General features: G+C 36.0%; 1 protein-coding gene across 1 annotated transcript in view; it reads left to right on the forward strand.

Annotated features, from left to right (window-relative positions):
• LOC150105080 (3'(2'),5'-bisphosphate nucleotidase 1) overlaps window positions 1-21,429 on the forward strand; it is a 144,218-nt gene that overhangs the window by 89,610 nt on the left and 33,179 nt on the right. Inside the window, exon 4 of the mRNA XM_090395484.1 lies at window positions 12,434-12,482. Coding sequence (XP_090251610.1) covers window positions 12,434-12,482 — 49 coding nt within the window. The remainder of the gene's footprint in view (window positions 1-12,433; window positions 12,483-21,429) is intronic.

Consider the following 21,429-nt stretch of genomic DNA (forward strand, 5'->3'; position numbering starts at 1 on the left):
TGTCTCCATTTCTATGGTTCAGGAACAAGGCCCAGGCTTGCTCTGGTGCATCCAAAAGTAATTCTAATGTTCTACTTCCAAGCACAATCATTACTTGCCAGAGAGTGTGCATCCATGTATGGTTGCTCAATGGTGGATGGGGAGCTTTGGTACTGAAACAAACTCCCTTTAAGAATGAGTAATTTTTCATCCTCAAGTTTATCAGGGATCCTCAACCCCAAGTATGTCAAGAAACCATTGTAACATCAACTGAAAACAAAATAAAGAAGCAATAAACATACCAACCTTTTTAATATTACACTCAATTGAAGAACATCCATTCAGGAAAATGCCATTCTTCTTGATTCAAAAGGGTTTGGAAGTGTTGATAGGATCTCCAAAATCAGTCAAGAACTTCTGTGCAGGAGACATTGTTGTAGAAACAACAACTCAGACACAATCAGTGCAACTCCTTCATGCAAAATCTGTTGTGAGGGAGAAACTATCTAAATGATAGCTTCCCCTCGCCAAACTTGAACAACTCTTGAAGAGTATATCAGAGTGGGATCTTCTCAGTATTCCTAATCAGGAGATCTGATCTGAAATGAAAGACTAAGGAGTGAATGCCATGAGGAAAATACTTATATATACGGATGGTCACCCAATTCCCACCAGGAATATCATCTTTGCCTTTTAACATGCCTAAACTACCACCATCTGTGAAAGCAGGTAAACTGCCCAGTTATTCTCTACATCCGAATCCTTTCCACTGCTTTAAATGTCAGAAGCATGGTGATTTTCAAATTACCTGTCATGACTCTGTCCAATGTGGTAGTAAAAATCATAAGAACAAAGACCATAAGAGCAAAACACCAAAATGTCCTAACTGTGAGAGAGATCACACAGCATACTTCTGAGCATGTCAAAGGTGGAAAGATGAAAAGAAGATCCAAAAAATAAAAATTGAGCTGATCATTCCGTATCAGGAGGTGAGGAAGCAGTATACCACAAAAGTAGCAACATCTAGTGGTAAACCCTCTTTCACCATGAAGGATTGGGGGACCTTAATGTGTGTCGGTCCCACCTTCTCACAATTACAACTTGAATGGTATGATTTGCTTGCTGCTCTAAATTTAGAGCACATCAAAGAGAAAATTAATATGGGCTCGTACCTAAGAACATGTCAAAAATGGTTCCCTTAAATGAAAATCCACTAAAAAAAAATAATGGAATGTGCACTGCAGAGAATCAAGGACATGTTTCCAGATCTATTACTGGATAAAATGGATATCTCTCCTTCCCCCCGCCTCTCAATAAAATAAAACAATTAATATATCTAGTGCCCAAGAGGATTACAGTTTAATGACATTTTTTATATTGTTCTGGATAAAGAAGAAATCATGGGCACTTCCATCCAAAAAAGGAAAAATCCAAAGTCAATGAAAACAAAACCTGACATCAGAAGCCAGATGATACCACCAGAAATAAACATTTCTACAATGGAATTGTCATGGATTCCATGAAAACACTGATGTCATCAAGGCTCTCTTGCAGAAGTTCCCAAACCGTTGAGTTGTTTTCCACTTGTACCTAAACTGTGGTATAATGCTAATTTCATAGAAGCTGAGGAAGCGCAGAAGAAAGATTGGAGTATCCTTCATAAATACCTCACAGCAAACTTCATTGCTTTCAAATGTGCCCAAGCCTGAGCAAAACACATCTTTAGCTGTTGTCAGAGCCAAAAGGAATCCTGAAACATATATGTCAAGGCAAACAGGTCACCCTTTCATTTGGACATCAACCACTGTCTATGCAGTTAAACTAAAATCCCTTCCAGACCATCCCACATGGGTGAATATTTTTTGCCCACAGTGGGAGAATCTGTATAACACTCTTCAAACTGCCTTATGACCCTTTGGTTTGGAAAGAGAAGCACTCTTAGAAGTTTTATATATTGGGGTATGTTGCACGGATGCCATGAAATATACTACTGTACATGTATATGGAGGCTAATGACCTCACATCAATTGCCTTAGTATCCTATAATGCAATGCACATATCCTTACAGACACGTATAATGCTACGCATTATGGGAAGGGCCACCACTCAGACTGGTTTTGACCTTTATTGACATCTCAGTCAGTCAGAGCCAGACCCAGAAGTGATACCAAGGTTGAAATAATGCAGAAGTCATATTTCCATATACAAGTAGTCCAAAGGTGTCACAGATTATTACTAAAATACTCTGGATTAGAGATAGGTGTTGAAAGTTTTTTTCATTTGGTTATGCCGTAAATTAAAAATGCCTAGAAATTATATTCATGGTTTCATCCTTTATCCATTTAAGCAAGCAAAGTTTGCATGTGAAGTAACTTCTGGAATAAGTAACAACTGGACTTCTTGTATATAGAGGCTAATGACTTCACGTCAGTTGGCTTAGTATCCCATAATGCAATGCACATATCCTTGTAGACATGTATAATGCTGTACATTATGGGAAGGGCCACTACATAGACCGGTTTCAAACGGTTATTATAACTTTAATTAATATAACTTATCTGAAATCATTATAATTTATAAACTTTAAAACCTGCAATTTCTTCATTGAAAGAAATGCAACTTCAAAATCAAATTTAAACTCAAAACTGTATTTCAGCTTGCAAGAATTTTGCTTGCCATCAAAATTTTATCATTTTAAAATTGAAGACAACTGTTATTGACATGCCCCTTCCTCCCACAGTGGCTGTTTTGATCATGATTCAAGTGATTGTAGAGAAGAGGAGACAAAACTGTTATGAAATGGTTTCTATTGGCCACATTTCACTTCTTAAAAACAAATTTTTAAGAAGTGAAATGAAATACAAAACACACACAGAATTAAATATAACACTCACAGGTGGATAGCTCCCTCTCGTTGAGCCTTGCCACCAATATAGATGTACCTCAGAGCTCTGTTTTTATCATCTAAGAATTAACAACCTCTTGTAAATAGTACTGATCTCATCCTACTAATATGACAAACCGGGCAGTGCTCAGACATCCCAGACTTCAAGATCAGCTGCAACCAGTGCCTTAAACACTAATCTCCATACCATCCTTCACTGGGGCCTGATAATCTGGTCACCCTCAATTCTACCAAAACATAATCTTGCCTTTTCTCTTGCAAAAGTTATCCCAGCTCATCTTCTGTTCCCTTATCCTCAGTAATACATAAATCACCAGACTTGATAAGATCTCTCTCCAAGGACTGACATTTACCTCCAGTTTATACTAGCAAGACAAAGTTCATGATTCTCAAAGGAAATACAGACAGCAAAGCCCCTAAGAAACAAGTGTATCTTAATGGAGAAATAATTGAGGAAGTCAACAGGTTTGAGTACCTAGGATCCATTTTTAATGTGAAGAATTGCTGTTCAGAAGATGTCAGAAGAAGATTGGGAATGACTAAAACTCTCAGAGACGGGTATAAAATCTGGAAGGATGAAATAACCTCCATACGAACAAAGTTTAGGATTCTGGATGTAGCTGTTTTTCCAACAGTGATGAGAGCCTCCATAGTTCAGTCAGTATAGACAAAACCCTTTGTCGAAAATACCTGGGTTTGATTCCCGTCCATGATGTGAGGAACCTTTATCTGTTCTCTTTCAACTAAAAGTGAATTAGCTGGTCTCGTACAGAGGTAGAGGGTTTTTTCTCCAAGAAACTTGGGTTTTTCGTCCCTCAAAACAGGCAAACTGGCCAGAAGAACACACACACACACACACACACAAATGACAGACAAATAAATACATTATATCCATTAGCTTCATGCTGGTTTCATAAGATGGTGCCGTACTACCCATATGGGAGTCATGGCCACGGTATTGTTGGATCCTACTTCTTGTCAATCTATACTTTGGATCCGACATTTAGTTATTACGATGTTCTTAACCTAAAAAATAGTTGCTAGTTGATTTCTAATACAAATATAGAGAAAATTTATATTTATAGACTGAGCCACTCTATATCTGAATTAGTTCAAGAATTGAAGATAAATCAACCCTCAACTATTTCTCCTTAATATATTGTTATTATATATACTGGCCGAGTATATTTAACTAACTTAATTCACCTGCTTTGGTTCGAATATTTCATGAATGGTGCAGTAAAAGAGATTCAGGCAAAATACAACTTTTGATTAACAAAAACAAGCATTTAATTTTATAATCACAAATTATACACTTAAGTTGAAATCACTAAACAAGTTATTATAAACACTTCAGCCTTTCTGATAATAAAGTCATGCAAACTCAGACAATGGTAATTCTGTTATCTGTAATACAGTCTTCTCACAGTTCCTTTTAGCTATTTAATAAAGTTCCTTAATGATCATTCACATCAATATCTCATAGTTCTTTAAGTTTTAAATACAATAAAAATTGGAGTAATACCTCTTCACAAGCAAACACTTATAAATTTACACTTTAGCTAATTTCCTCAATAGTTATTGTTAGTATAAGGAAATTCTAGGATGAAACCCTCACACTTCTCTGTATAGGAATATTAATGGTTGGAATAATCTTACCGATAATCTTTTTTCTTCACCTACTTATATGTAAACACTTTTTATAACTGTAAACACTTAAACAGTATACGGCACTCATTAAAATAGTTCCTCTAAGCAATAACTGAATTAATCGTCAGTCACTATAGGCATAAACAAACATTGTTGCATAAAGTACTACTGATCACTCATGAAATAAGGCAACACACAATAATTCCTTAACTTGAAGTTTTATATACACAGTTGTTCACTCTTCCGGCATTCAATTAATTCTTTAGACACTACAATTCTAAACACAGCTAACAGTAAACTTCAATTTTACAGCCTCTACTATTCCCTAGTTACTCGATGCTTTATTTCAAGATTCTGTGTGTCCTTGACAGGTCAGCCCTGAAATTATATCTCAATTCAAATATCGCTAGTCTGATTAATAGTCTCTCAGCTGTTTTCCGTAGCTATAATTGTTATTCTACAACTTATTAGCTAACTGCTTCTCGACTAGTAGACTTTATTAGCTGCTTGAATGACTTGCCGACTCGCTATTATCATACTGTGATTCCCGAATGCCGAATGTTCCGATTCCAACCTAATGCCAATCCTCTCCTTTCTCTCTCTCTTCTATCTCTTAATTAATTAATAATTTCAGCGTTCATCGCTTATATATCTGTTCTTCCTGCCTAAATTATTCTCGTGATTTCTTTCTAAAACTCTTTTCAATAAACCTTCTCCTCACGTGGTGTTCCAAAAACATGCTCACTCACTTACATACGTTTCCATGACAACCAAACAAAATATAATAAAATTGAGGTATTGCATAACGCTAAACTTCTACAAATAGGAATAAATAAAGAATATTTACATTTCAATTAATGCACAGTTAAATTATCAAATACAAATTCTTATAATATTAACATAGTAATAAATAAAATAGCTTAATAATATTTAATACAGTCTTTTGATTATTAATACATATATCTTTGATTAATTAATTAAATATTAGATAAAATTAAAGTAGTTATATGAATATTAAATTGTAAAATAAGTTGTTTACGTTAAATAATATTTACAAGTCTAGCCTTTGTGATGGAAGATCATGTTGGATTCTGAAGCAAATAATAATTACTCCAATCTCTATATTATCAGAATCCAACAGTATCATCATATGCTAATTAATTAATTTCCAACAGTGACCTACAGATGTGAGACGAAACCTAAAAAAAGTCTAATAGGAAAAGGATAGCTGCCTTTGCGATGTAGGGTTAAAGAAGACTGTTCAGGATACCATATACTGAAAAGTAGACTAACAGATGGATAATAAAAAGGATCAGTGGAACTTTTAAGTCTTCTTAAGGATATTGACAAAAGAAAGAAAGTTGAAATACTTTGGATGCATTGAAAGGATGGAAGGATGACCTTTCAAAACAGTAATAGAAGGTCGAGTTCCTGTAAGAGGAAGGTGTGGATCTCAGTGAGATGGATGGTGTCTGGAGTGACTTCTTTAGACAGTTCAGCCTCCAGAAAAGTACACAACAGGACCTCCAGGTGTGGACTGGTGTGACACATTACCAAGCAACATAGTGACCGTATGGCATCTGATGATGTCCAGTGAATAGATGAATGGTATCCTGGCATAATCAAATTACCTGAATAACTTCTTTCGCTTCTAAGAATCTCATTCGTTTCCACTCAAGATTTTTTTTTTCACCCATGCTAATTATACAAATCTGAAATCTGCTCTTCCATAGAATACTGTTCACATGTTTGAGGGTGCTTCACCTAAAATCTCCTTTGATATTCTTAATTTTCTCCAGAAGAAAGCTGGTCAGCTCAGATAATCTAATCTCACAGATGCACTGTTTCAGCTCTCTCTTTTCTGTAGCTACTATCATGGTCACTTCTCCACCGAATTGGTGACAGTCATTCCTCTACTTGCTACTGGGCTGGGAGTGATGGTGGATCGGAACCTAAAATTTTGAAAACAACACAACAAATTCTGGCAATGAATGTAGAGGATACTGACTTGTAAGTAGATTATAGTTCCACTTTATAAGGCCTTGATTAGGCCACATATTGACCACTGTATACAGATCTGGTCAATTGCAAAAGAATGAAGAGATATTGGAAAGAGCCCAGAGTCAGCTAACTAAGGTGATTTCTGGTTTCTCAGTGTTGAGTATGAAGAAAGGTTGAAAAAATGCAATTTTCAGAGTCTAATAGATAGGGAAAGTAGATTATTGTTATTACCTAATACACATGGAGACAGAGACTCATCTAGGAGGTCCTTTTGTCATACACACAGCTCATCATACCACACCTTAAACATACTCAGATTCTCTGCAGACACTACACTCTCAGGCAAGGTGTTCCAATTATTCACAACTCGACATGTAAAAAACCTGCTTGTTACTCCCTTGTTCACACCCTCCTTATGCAGCTTCCAGGAATGACCTTTGTTCTCTCCCGATCTCCCATCGTTTTCTGTGAAACCTCTTCAACACTGATCCTATAACAACCCTTACTAACTTGTGGGTCTCTATTATATCACCCCTCTTCCTCCTATCCACTAGAGACTCTGTAGATTACATCTTCTCAATCTTTCCTCATATTCAACATTCTAGAGATCAGAAACTACCTTATTCAATCACTTCTGAGCCCTTTCCAACATCTTTTGTCCTTTTGAAAACCAGGTGACCGAATCCGTGCATGAGTAGTAAATTAGCAGCCTAATCAGAGCTTTATATACAATGGAATAAGAATCTAATCTCCTATAAGTCAGTTTCCTCTGCATCATTAACAAAATTCACTTTTGTGTCTTCACAATTTTGGCAATGTGCCCTCTACATTTTAGATCCTTATCCACCATCACCCCAAGATCTCTTATTTTCTCCACCTCCAACAATATATTCCCACCAAAAGTATGAAGATCTACATCCATTCTTTGTTTCCCAAAATTTAAAACCTTACATTTTACAGCATTGAACTGGTAGCCCCACTCTTCTACTCTTCTGCCCATTCACTCAATCTGCTCATGTCTTCTTGTAAGGCCAAAACATCTGTAAACAAGAGTGACTATCCCTATTCAAATCCTCACCAATATCATGAACATACAGGTTAAAGATCAATGGCCCTGAAACAGACATCCCTGAGGTGCACTGCTAGTAACTTTCCTTTCCTTTTCAAGGATATTGCTCCTCCATACAAAATTTGCTGATACCTATCAGATAGCCAATCACTGATCCCATCCACTAATCTAATATATAACCCCATCCACTCTAGTTTAACTATCAACTTATCATGCAGTAATCTATATCAAAAGTCTTTGCAAAATCTAAATACAGTCATACCCTGACTTACGCGAATTCGGAGTTACACAGTTTCTTATATGTACGTATTCCTGTCCTGCTTCGCACCTCACCACTAGTTGTATCTTTCAGGTGGTGGCCGCATTCGCCAGTGTCACACATGCTGTGAACAAGCACTGACATGTTTCGCACAATCTCCATTCATACACAAATTTTATAGTCTACAAACCTTGCAATTGTTTAATGTTATGTATTCTTGATAAAAATTTTATCACATAAAAAATAATAATGTCATCCAAAAGAAGCAAGTCCGATTCTTCTACTGCTAGCAAGAAAAGAAAAACATTGACTTTGGAAACTAAACTCAAACATTATTAAGGATTTTGAAGGCGGAATAAAAATGAAAACACTATATCTTCCAGTTGTCCTTATACATTTTCTCCAATCAATGTCATCCTTCAATAATCACCCTTTTTTTCTTGAAAGAATTCCCTAGTATTTTTTGGCTTCATTAGCTAACTGCTTCTCATAGTTAACTTTTGCTACCTTACCAACCAAGTCAGCCTCCTTGCCTGTTCTTTGCAGTCCTCATGGAATTGATTATTACCACTTTGCTTATGCTGTCTCCATAATGCCTTTTTCCTTTTTGCTTAATCTCTCCATTCATCCATTTCACACCTGCCTTATTTAACCTTCTGACCATTGGAATACATTTAGACATTGCTTCTACTAGACATTTCTTGAATATCCCCCAAGCTGCAGTGATCTCCTTTCCAGCTAACTCCTCATTTCATGCTACACATGTAAGCTGTCTCCTGAGCTCCTCATAATCACCAGTCTTGTAGTTCCACATATACTCCTCCCTCACACTGCTGGCAACCACCTAGGTAATCACTTCATGGTCACTCTCACCAACTGGAGAGTGATTTGATACTTCATTTATAATTGCATCCTCTGATGAGATGATCAAATCCAAGATCCTCAATCCTTGTGTGTCTTCTGTTACATAATGCTTGAGATAGTTGTTCCCTCAAAAACTCAAGAACCTCATTTTCCTTAATTCCAGATATCCAGATATTCATCCCAGTCTGTGTTGCCATAATTAAAATATCCCATAATGATCACCCTTTTCTTATTTGCTTAGCTAGTTTGATTATACATTTCATGTTCACTACAATCTACATTACCAGGTCTATAACAACATCCGACTAAGTATTTCATTCTATTCATCTCTATCTCACACCTTACTGCCACAAAATCACTGGCACTATTTCCCTCTTGAATCTCTACCTTGTATGGACCTCTTTCTTGATGATAGAGAAAGAGTTCTCTATCATCAATTGCACTCCCCCCCACCTCCCTTTCTATCTTCACAAAACACATCATACCTTTCCATCTCTATTCCTGTCAGGATGTCATCCTCATCCAACTATTTATCACTTATTCCAACAATTCTTGGGTGAGCAGACTCAGTTAATGCAACCATTTCATTTGCCTTGTTTCTTATACTTCTATCATTTGTATACAAACATAACAGCTCCTTCCTGGATCTGTAATAAGTTCCACAGATACCACTCATCAGATGTGACTTCTCCATTCTTGACTTGAGCCATTTCTTTTTTCTCCTTATTCCTCTTAGAACCTTCTTCAAATCAAACTATTTTCCATTGATCCCATGTCATCCCCTTCCCTTTTTTTTTGTCTGCATATGGATTCACATCCTCTTGGAGCATCAACCTTCCTCATGCTGTATTTCTCTGACCACCCTGAGCCTACATGTTTGTTTTCACTTGATATGATAAATATGATAGAGACATATAAGTTGGTAAGGGATTGTTATCAGATTAATTTTGAAGAGGTTTTTCAAAGAATGGTAAGAGATTGGAGGAGAAGAAGAGGTTACCCTTGGAAGTTGTATAAGGAAGGTGTGAGCAAGGGAATGAGAAGAAGGTATTTTACATGGAGAGTGGTCAATAATCAGAATTCATTGCTTGAGAGTGTGATGAACTGTATGTGTGACCGAGGTACCTTTCACAGTGAATCTTTCACTTCATTGAAGTCTGAAAATAACAATTATATTTAATATTTAATTATTAAAGTTACAGCAATATAAATGAATTTATCTTCAAATTTTTAAGGTGAACCTTTATTAAGTAGAGCGATGTGGGCAATTGGACAGTTGTCCCTCAGGTCCCACAGAAGATTCTACTATGGAAAAAGTGGAGGAATTTCCCAAAGCATTACAGAAAGCATCTGAAAAAAATAAAAATGGAAAAATTGATGCTTCTTGCAGATCTAAACAGTACAATAAGAAATGAATAAAAGCATACAGATATGTTTTGAAAAAATTTGATGAAAAAGAGTAAAGCTAACGGTAATGGCAAGTATCTGCTAAATTTCTGCTCAAGACATTGACTAGTTATTACTAGCACAATGTTCCAACATAAAGGTGCACACAGATTCATACAGAGAGAAGACACAAGAAATAAGAAAGTCTCATTGACTATGTTATTGTCGATAACAATATCTTCATGTTTGTTCAAGACACCAGATTATATGAATGATTTGAAATAGGAATTGATCGCCATTCAGTTTTGAGCAGGATATACTTTGAAATCAGAATATCATATTGAAAAGAAAAATATATAACAAAACTTTAAAAAGAATAGGAGTTAAGCAGCTTTCATGTGAATTGTACACTCCAGTGCATAAATGTTCTTCATGAAAAAAGCAAAGAGTTTCAAAACAAGGATCAAACCTTGGAAATTAATTTGCAAACACTGAAGAAAATATTGATTGACTGATTCTGCTCTATGGCTGAACCCTCCATTATTGAATGGAAGGTTCAGGAAGACCCCCTCCATTGTTGATAATGAAAAATTACATGCCACTGTTGAAAATAATCAACAAGATTAACTTGTCAACAACTTTGACAAATGTTTAACGTGAGTGGTGAAACAATTTGTTTACACTTGCATTGACTGGGAAAATCACAGAAGCTAAGCAGATGGTTCCCACATGCATTATCTGATCACACTAAACTTCAAAGGCTATCAATTTGTTCTTCACTTCTTTCACATCATAAAAATGAGCTGTTTTTGGATTACTTGCTCACTTGTGATGAAAAATGGATCTTGTACTCTAACAGGAAGCAAACTTGTCATTGATTATCACCAAACAATCCAGTACCGCACACTTCAAAGATACTGCTTCATACCCAGAAGACTATGCTTTGTGTGTGGCGGACTGGAGCTGGTATTGTCCACTTTATCATTGCAGGCCAACAATTACAGCCAAGATCTACTTGATGCAATTCAAGTGTGTGTGTGTGTGTGTGCGTGTGTGCGCATGCATGCGCAGGATGCATTACTTCAGAAACAGCCAGGACTAGTTAATTGGAAGAAAGTGCTATTCTTACAGGACAATGCAAAACCTCATACTGCAAAACTTACCCGTGAGAAGATTTGTTCTTTATGATGGGAGATACTCCTTCATCCTCCATATTCTCCTGACATTTCTCCAAGTGATTATCACCTTTTATTGGCACTAGACAATCACATGCGAAACAGACAATTCTGCAACAAAACAGAGATTGAAGCAGAAGTTGTTAGGTTTATTACTTCTACAGACAAAACCTTTTATGAAAGCAGAATTTACAAGCTTTTATCTTCTTGGGAAAGAGTTGTGGATTGTGAAGGTGCTTATTTTAATGAATAAAACATTTTATGAAAATTTCTGCAGTTGTTTAGTTTTCATTACAAAAAACTGCACAAACTATTTTGATAAATCTTATCAGGAACACTCAGTAGGATAATTTCTCTGTAATTCTCACATTCAGTTTTATTTCCCTTTTTATAAATGGGTGCTATGAGAGCTCTACTCCAATCATCTGGAATTCTCTTTAATAATGCCTTCTGAATTATACAGTGTAGCCACTGTAAAACTTTTATGTCTCTATCATCATCATCATCAGTGGTCCTAACAGTCACTTAAGTGCCCACGACCTTCCAACTATTCTTGGATTTCGCAACTGCAGCTGTAAGTCGAGGATAAGGTGGTTAGATCTAAGTTTTCAGGAGGGAAAAAACCATGCTACTTCCATATGAGATTGGCTAACTCACCTTCAATTGAAAAAAAAAAACCTATAAAGATTCCTCTCGTCATGACGAGAATCAAACTTAGGCCTTTTCTAATCGAAGGGCACAGCACACCGTTGTTCTTCCAATTCACTGTGGAGGGCACTTATATTTGCACAGCTTTATGTTGGAACATGTCATGAACAGAAATCCATCAGGTACTCAACATTATTATTATTTACCTGTGAATTGTTTTCTAAACAGAAAGCACTTACGTAATGCACTTTGACTGCATTATTTAAGTGATTCAAGTTTAATGTTTATTAACTGTTCGCTGTGAAAGTGCTAGTGTTACATTCTAACATAACAGTTTTAATAAGCTTTGTGGTATTTAATTTTTTTTTTTTTTCGTTCTCAGTTTTATATTGTTAAAAGGATATTAAGTCTGTGAGAATGTTAGTTAATATCATTGAAAATTTTTCCTTAACAATATTTAGTGCATTTCTATGTCTTGCTTTTTATTTTTTTAACAGGTGGTTGTATGGGTTGATCCTCTTGATGGAACTTCAGAATACACTCAAGGTGCTTATTTCCAATTTTATATATCTATTTCTTTTTAAAATTATATATGGTGATCATTTTCTGGAATGAATATTTTCAAACATTTTGTAAATTATTCAACATCAAGCAGAAATATTGTTTTAGTTACAAGTTGATTTACTTTCTAGTATTAAAAAACAATGAAAATAACACAATAACCACAGCAATAAACTTGAATAAAAAGCACAAATATTTCATACTGAAAATAAAAGTACATAACAGGAACACAAGGTAATACAACAATCAGTTTACTATTATTCTATTTACCTTGTATTCCTATTCTTAAATTGCTTGTTTCCACATGTTGATGATGTACTATTATTTTCAGAACAAAATATCTGTGCTTTTCATTATGGACAAAAGAGGATATGGGGGATTTGAAATAGGAAGTGATCATCGTTTAGTTTTGAGAAGGATAAAATGAAATGTCATATTGAAAAAAAAAAATGTGTAAGGATGTTTTCAAAAGAATCAGTCAAACAACTTTCAGCAGTGGACTATAGACTTAAATATTTAAATACCTTTCATTAAATACAATTGCAAACAAGATCAGGTGGGTAAAAGTTGAAAAAAAAAAAAAAAGTTGATTCTAACAGACAGCATGTTGGGATGTTGTCTGCATGGGTAGAAAAATCAGAACTCCATGTTGGATTCAGGAACACAAATAGGCAGTCAAGAAAAGAAGAAAGTAAACTGAAAGTTCTTGGCAAGTAAGCCACCATGTGCTCTGAGATAATATAGAGAAAATGTAAGAAAGAGCAAAGCAATGTAAAGTAGCTAAACAAAAGTCATGGGAAGAATTTAGTAAACATTGAACATAAATATTAGGAAGGTGACAAAATGGTCTTGAGGTTATTGAAAAGCTTAGAAGAAAGAGTACTGTAAAAGGAATTAGACATGATGAAGGTGACATAAAAACTGAAACTAAAGTTATTCTATATGTCTAGAGTAATTACCTTAAGAGACTGCTAAATGAAATAAGTAGTGACATCATGGTGGTTAAAAACTTTCAAGCACCATGATCAGAAGTGTATGGTCAAAAAAGCCATCAAAAAGCTGAGATGTGGAATTGCAGCTGTAGTAGATGACATATGACCAGAAATGTTTTCAAATATGGAAGTATAAAAGTTGTACAAGTGGTTACACTATAAAACAGAATTCAAAAGATCAAATTCAATATGATTGGTGTAGAGCTGTCATGGTACACCATCATCATCATTATCATCAAATTCCTGCCATGTATCCTCAAGGGGTGTACAGGATATGACAGTACTACATGAAAAAATTACATCATTACTAACTTCCTATCTACAATTTTCCTCCAAATCAGTCTGTTACTTGTCAAGACTCCAACATTATCAGATCTTATATTTCTATCCTCTAAGGCACTTTGTACCGTATCAATCCACCTATATCTTGGTCTTCCTCTGGGTCGTTTTCCTGCCAACCTGGTAGAGAACACTTGTTTTGCTAATCTTTCCTCTCCCATTCTGCTTAAGTGACCATACCATCTGAGATTAGCTCTGCTAACGCATTCCTGGATGCTGACAATGTCAAGTTCTTTCCTAATATCCTCATTTTTAATATGATATTGCCATTGATGCCATCTGTTCACCCCTCTAATCTTTCTCAGGACTCTCATATCTGCGGTCTCTAGTCTTTGGTCAAGTGTTTTACTTCTGACCCAGCTCTCAGATCCATAAGTTAAAACTGGTTTGAACACTGTCTTGTATACAGCTAATTTAGTGTTCCGACTAATATCTTTCTTATTCCATATGAATTTATTCAATTGACTTCCCACCATACCAGCTTTGCTGATTCTGTTGTCTATTTCTATATTTAATTTACCATCTTCAGTAAAAATCGTGCCTAAGTAGCTGAAATGTTTTACTTGTTCCACAGGTTCTCCATTCACAACACAGTTGACATTTTCAATGATTCTGCCTATTTTCATTGTCTTTGTCTTTTTATTGCTGACCTTCATACCATATCTATTACAACAGCTATTCAATTTAGTCAGAGAATCTTGCAGACTTGTAGCGGATTTATTTAGAAGTATAACATCATCCGCATAAAGCAAAGAGCTGACATTAACATCTCCAATTTTGATGTCAGGTTTAATACCACTTTCCTTCATAATGTGATCCATATAGATAATGAATAACAGAGGGGATAATGTACATCCTTGTCTCACACCAGATTTAACATTAAACCATCTTCCTGTATTTCCTTCAATTCTAACTGCTGACTTACAACTCAAATAAAGACTAAGTATTGCTTGATATAATGCCCCATTGACACCATATAGCTGTAGCGTATTCAATAGCTTCTCTCTTGGCACCTTGTCATATGCCTTTTCCAAATCGATAAAACTTAAATACAGATCTTTGTTATATTCCCATGCTTTCTCGACTATTTGTCGTAAAGTGAAGATCTGATCCTGACAGCCTCTATTTGGCCTGAATCCAGCTTATTCTTCACCAAGCTTTTCTTCCACAATTCTTCTCAACCGTTTCTCAAGTATACTTGCATAGATCTTGCCAGGAACACTCAGTAGGGAAATACTTCTGTAATTCTCACATTCAGTTTTATTTCCCTTTTTATATATGGGTACTATGAGAGCTCTACTCCAATCATCGGGAATTCGTCCCTCTGTCCAGGCTTTCTGAATTATGCAGTGCAGCCACTGTAAGACTTTCATACCACCATACTTCAGCATTTCTGGTCGAATATCATCTACTCCTGCTGCCTTTCCACATTTCAAGCCTTTGATGGCTTTTTCTACTTCAATTATGGATATGTATTCCTGACTGCATGCCTGGTCAGTGTTTTTTATCACTGTGCTGTCATCACTGCTTGTTTCATTTAGCAGTTTTTCAAAGTAATTACTCCATACTTCAAGGATATCTTTTTCTCCTGTTTTCATGTCACCTTTATCATCTCTAACTCCTTTTACAGCACTCTTTCCTCCATTCCTAAGCTTCTTCAACAATCTCCAGAATATTTTGCCACCTTCTTGATATTTATTTTCTATATTCTTGCCAAAGTCCTCCCATGACTTTTGTTTAGCTAGTTTTGCACAGTGTTTAGCATTCTTGCATTTGTCTCTATATTCTCTAAGAGCTCAAGCTGACTTATTTGCCATGAACTTTTGATATGCTTTCTTCTTTTCCTTCACTGCCTCTTTAACTTCCTGTGTCCACCAGGGAGTTCTGATTTTTTTTATCTTTGCAGACAACCTCACCACATGCCTCTCTTGTGGAATCAATCAATGTTTTCTTCAGAGTTTGCCACTGAATCTCCAAGGTTTGATTCCTGTTCTGAAACTCTTTCATTTTTTCTTCAATAATCTTTGTGTATTTTAGTCTACAGTTCACATCTGAGAGCTGCTCAACTTTTATTCGCTTTAAAACTTTCTTACATGTTATTCCTTTCAATATGAAATTCAATTTTATCCTGCTCAAGACTAAATAGTGATCACTTCCAATTTCAAATCCTCTGTCATGGTACTCCTCTGTAAAATGGAAAATAAACTGAATTGAGAATTACAGAGGAATTTCCGTATAGAATGTTCCAGCTAAGATTTATGCAAAACCTCAGAAGCTAATAAAAATTCTGGGAGCTAAATTTGAAGGGAAACAGGCTGGGTGCAGGCCAAATGCCTTGTTAGGACATTAGTTCTGTGTCAGTTACAAATTGAATTGTTTCTAATGTTTTAGTGTAGTATCCATGTGCTTGTCAGTTATAATTTGTGCTCTGAAGATGCTGAGTGGAAAATCAGCAAAATATTAGTACGTTCAATAAATTAATTTGTTTTTTCCTCTCTTGGTGTTGTTTAATATCGTGAACACTATTATGAATAATCAGCTATACCTAAGCCTTTCGATCTGTACTCATCTCTGGAAATGGTCCAGCATTAGTTCCTTGTTCTATACTACCTGAGTTTTCTACACCCTCTCAGATTATCCAAATTATATTGCAAGACATGAACTAGTGTCCCTGTTTTATTTGAAGAGTCCCTGTATCACCTTTTCCGATTCTTCACAAAAGGTGAAACAGGGACTCTTCATACATTGTCATCAAGATAATAGTAGTTCCATGATCATCATGATGTATAAGGATGCATCTGGAATACTGATATCACTTAGACAAGTACTCACAACTACATGAGCAGTAATCTCAACTACCAAGTCCAAATGTTGTCACTCAGGAGTTGCACGAGTTCTTAATTCTTGGAAGTCCTTGTCACAACATCAGTATGATATCTATTACAGGTACCATTGATTGTTCATAATAGAGCTTCACAGTATAAACAACACCAATAGAGTTAAAAATACATTTATTAAACTTACTAATATTTCATTGGTTTTAACCCAGCATCTTCAGAGCACAGTCATAACTATGACAAGCACTGAACTGAACTAAACGAATGTGGAAAACAATTCATATTGTAACTGGAACTGAACTAATGTCCTTGCATGATTCCCTTTATGAGCCAGATAACCATAAAATTTATTTGGAGAAGTCAGGCTATCAGTTCTCAAAATGACAGTTTCTCATATTTTTGACAAATTAATACAACCATACTTGTATTGCTGTATTAATATTGATGGAAGAGTGCTTCAGAGCTGATGCTGATTCTAAAAATAGTCTCGGAACTATAATGATTTCTATGTAGTATCGATGTTTTCCTCCATCAAATTGTATATGAAGGAGTATCCAGAGCATAATCTACCATGCTGATTATTGTGAATGTCATTTTTGTGTTTTACTGATCTACCAGTATGTCCAAAGTAGGCTAAACTGTAAGCACAAGAAATTTTATACACTCCAGGATGTGCAAGAAGATGAAGTTGATTATTTGGAAACAGATGAAGCTAGCTGAATGAAAGATTTGAAAGTGGCATGAAGATCATATCTGCAGAGAACTTTGACTATTTTTTCTAATATATCCTTAATATGGGATGGGGAATGGTTTTGCTGTGATCCTGTGTATTGATTGCAGGAGGGTGCATGCAGTATTTTATCTATTTTATAAGAGCTGTAGCCATTGGCTACAGCCCTTATAAAATAGTGAAGATTCCTGCACTCAGTTTCAAGGACTGTGTCATTTGGACAAATAGTCCGTACTTGATGAGCAAGTGTTTTGCAGATGCCATACTGTTAGGAAGTGGTGTATGATTGCTTGTGTAGATACCCCTGTATTGGTGAGTTTTCTGTAAATGGAAAAGAATATTGAGTCATTGGAGGTGAGGGAGGTCATGTCACTTATATCTAGAAAGGAGAGACAATTATTACTTTCTTTGTTTATTGTGAAGTTTATTTTAGGATTTTGTCCAGGGAAGCTAAGAATAATCCCAAAGAGTTCTTTTGGAATGTATTAGGTACAAAGGAGAAGGATTATTATTATTACGTGACACCTCCAAGGAGTCCAAAGACTCGTCGAGGGAGGGCACCTACTCTACAACTTTCTGTCTCCACCACTTAGTTCACCAACTACAGTGAACTTCATCATCTACTGCCCACCACTACCACTAGTATTTTCACAGACAATCACAAACATCCATGCCCACAGTGGGATTCAAATCCGCAGCCTTTTGGCTGAAGAGCAGATACACTAACCACTCAGCCAACCAGTCCAGCTCATATATGGTAACCATTTTGTTGATATATTTGCAGTCTGGTACCACTCTGAGTCAGAACCACTTCAGCTCCCAGAGAAAACAAACTCCTTGCATTCCTGTGAAGGCCACTGAACGCAAATCCAACAACCAACCAGCCAGTCCATACTAGTTCGCATTCACACAGGTCATGCTGAATTTTCAATCCATTGGAGGCCAACCCCCCCTACAGACAGCACATTCACTCACCCTCCCACTACCGCTCATCACAGAAAATGAGCATCTGCACACAGAGAGCCCATAAGATCTGTTCTTCTTATTCCCTTTTGTTAGTTAGACGAACCGAGAACTGAATCAAATTAACCTCCCTACCGGCCAATGTGGATGAAATAGTGACACCAAATTGCACTTCTTATCCATGTTATTCAATGGGTTTTAAAGCTTTGTATCCAGATTTATCTGGACTTCTATAGACGTCGTGGCCGGTTGGGGGGTTAAAAGCAATCTGATATATATTGGATATAAAACCACCATTCAAAAAACTATTGATAATAATCATCCCTCCACCAGATGACAATCTGATGCAAAAAGAACCCTAACATCCTACCTTAAAGGAACCCCAGAATATACATTAAGGATTCCTCATAAACTCAATCCACACACCTTCCCCAGACCAGCTCGGAAACTGTCCCCCCCACCACCACCTCCTTTCCCACCAGTCATCAATCAAACACCTTGCCCATGGCATCCCTACTATTTTGGACAGACTGGCCACTCTACATTGATCAAAATTGAAGAACATCAAGACCATATGGCATTTTTGGAATCCGATAAGTCTGGCCCTGCTGTTGCACTATTGACACCAGGCACAGAGCTCTTTATAACCAGACAAAACTTCATTCCAGCAAATTCAAATTTGATGGTCTTTTCCCTGAAATGTGAAATACTATGAAATTGTCCAAACTCAACCTATCAAACTGCATGCCAATATCCAAATTTTGAGAAGTGATCATTATTAATTGTTCATAAGTTTTTTTTTTAATTAATAATTGTTTTAAATTATTTTATATTTTTTTATGTATGCAACTTTCTATAATTTCTCATTTGCACTCTAATGCAACCGTGACACAAGCAAATATAGGCTTGTGTCACGGTTGCATTAGGATTATTGGATTCATGTTCCGAATGCAATTAATAGGCTGTCTCCTGACAATGACCATGCAATGCTGGATGAAATATATTGGAGGTTTTGAATAAAACTGTATACGTTTTATGTGTGTAAGCCATGAACCTTATTTAAATAAGTCCAGTGTCCATTAAAACTATTTTTTACAAAATTAGGATATGTAAAATTATATAATTATAATTATGAAATTAAATTTATAATTATATTATGGTAGAATAATTAATTTTGATGAATGCTGATAGTAGGAAAGTTACTGAACCCAATGAAATAGTTGAATTATTGAGGGATCATTTTGCAGTAGTGTGTGTCATCCAGGTTTAGATACTACATTTCACAGATTCAGCAAAGACTAATGTGGAACCAGAGATGGATGAAACAGAGATATATAGGATCTTGCAGAACCTTGATGCAAATACAGGTATGGTATTAAATGGATATCAGCTTATATATTGCAAGAATGTGTTCTAGTACATTCTTGTAATACGCAGTCTCAAACAGATTGTTTGTGTCTCAGTTCTAATGGGGCCTATCAGTGTATAAAGAAGGGAATATAGTTCTATTACATAAAAGAGGCTCCAAGACAGAGGTCAGCAATTATTAACTGATCAGCATTTCAGAAGTGGTGGTCAAAAGGTCTTGAAGAAGTTAAGGGAAATTCAGGAATGGGTAAATATGACTAGGAGGCCATATAGGAGGGTCAGCATAGTTGTGAAGGGTAAGGTTAGGTATGTCTCAATAATTTACTCACTTTATTATTAAAGTAACAGATGAGTTAGATGAAGGAATGGCAATGATAATACAGCTGGACATTGAAAAATAATTTGACAGGATATATGAACTCTCTTACATAAATTGGTGCAAAAGGGTTTGGATATAAAGCTGGTGATGTGTTTAAGGTAGATATCATAAAGTAAGTTATGGAGGAGTAGAGTCCAGAAGAAAAGCATGTGACAGAGTTCTGTACTTGAGCTGTTGCTGTCCAAACCTGATCTCCTGTTTTTGCCCACAAATCTTCACCACAACCATAGCTCAGGAGTCCGAGGAAATATTCAGTTGTTGTTAGTAATGTAAACCTGGATAGATCAATAGTCAATAAAGACTATAAGGAGATCTTGTGGGATGATTTAAAAAACTGACATTATGGAAAAAAATAAATTGCTATCAATTTAACATGGCAAAGAATAAGGTTATGCATTATGGGATGGAAAGATTACCAGACTAATGGAACTGTAGGAAATTAAGGAGGCTAGGAATTTGGGAATGCCAGTGGACTGTGAGTTAAAGTTCAGAGAGCATATTGCAAAAATAGTGAAAATAGTTCGCAGGATAGCCAGGTTATTGGAGAAAAAAAAAACACTGATAAGCAAAGATTCGAAGGGTAATATGTCTTTTATTTAGTGCCTCCCACGCACTAAAGGTTGTGAACCTATAGTATATCAGTACTGTGAGCATAGTAAGGAATTGGGTTAACTATTTTTATTATTTTATTTATTTATTTTTACATAATCTATAAATCCTACTCCAGAGACCAAAAAATGGGAACTTTTTCAAGCTACTTCAATTTTTCAGTAAGCAGGATGGTGGTCTCATAGCAGGGCTAGCAGGTTATGAAATTCATCTGCTACCCAAAGACTATGACAAACATCCATACCCACAGCAGGATTTGAACCCACAATCCAATCTATTCTTTGGAGAGCTTACTTGTTAACTAACCACACAGTCAACCAGGCCAGCAAACCTTTGACATGGTCCCCATCTGGACTATTTTGAAGATCTAGTTTCCTAGGTTTCTTGGAGCTGTTTACAAGATTGAGAAGAAGATCTAGAGCAGTGTTTCTCAGCCTTTTTTGGATCATGCCCCACCTCAACGTCTCAAAGATTTCAATGCCCCCCCCTAGCATAATAGTCAGCCAAATTCTAAGAAAGTATAATATAAATATGTACATGTACATTTTCCAATTGCCCCCCAAATTCTTCAAATTTTCCCCTGTGGGGCATATGCCCCACGTTGAGAAACACTGATCTAGAGGAAAGTGACCAAGATGGCAGCAGGCCTATGGAATTCCTTTATGAGTATAGATTAAAGATTTGCAGAATTTGGTTGACAGGCAGAAACCTGTCA

This window comes from Typopeltis vanoorti, chromosome 7, assembly GCF_054136105.1.
Source record: "Typopeltis vanoorti isolate ZY-2024b chromosome 7, IOZ_Tvanoo_1.0, whole genome shotgun sequence".
NCBI classification, from domain to species: domain Eukaryota; kingdom Metazoa; phylum Arthropoda; class Arachnida; order Uropygi; family Thelyphonidae; genus Typopeltis; species Typopeltis vanoorti.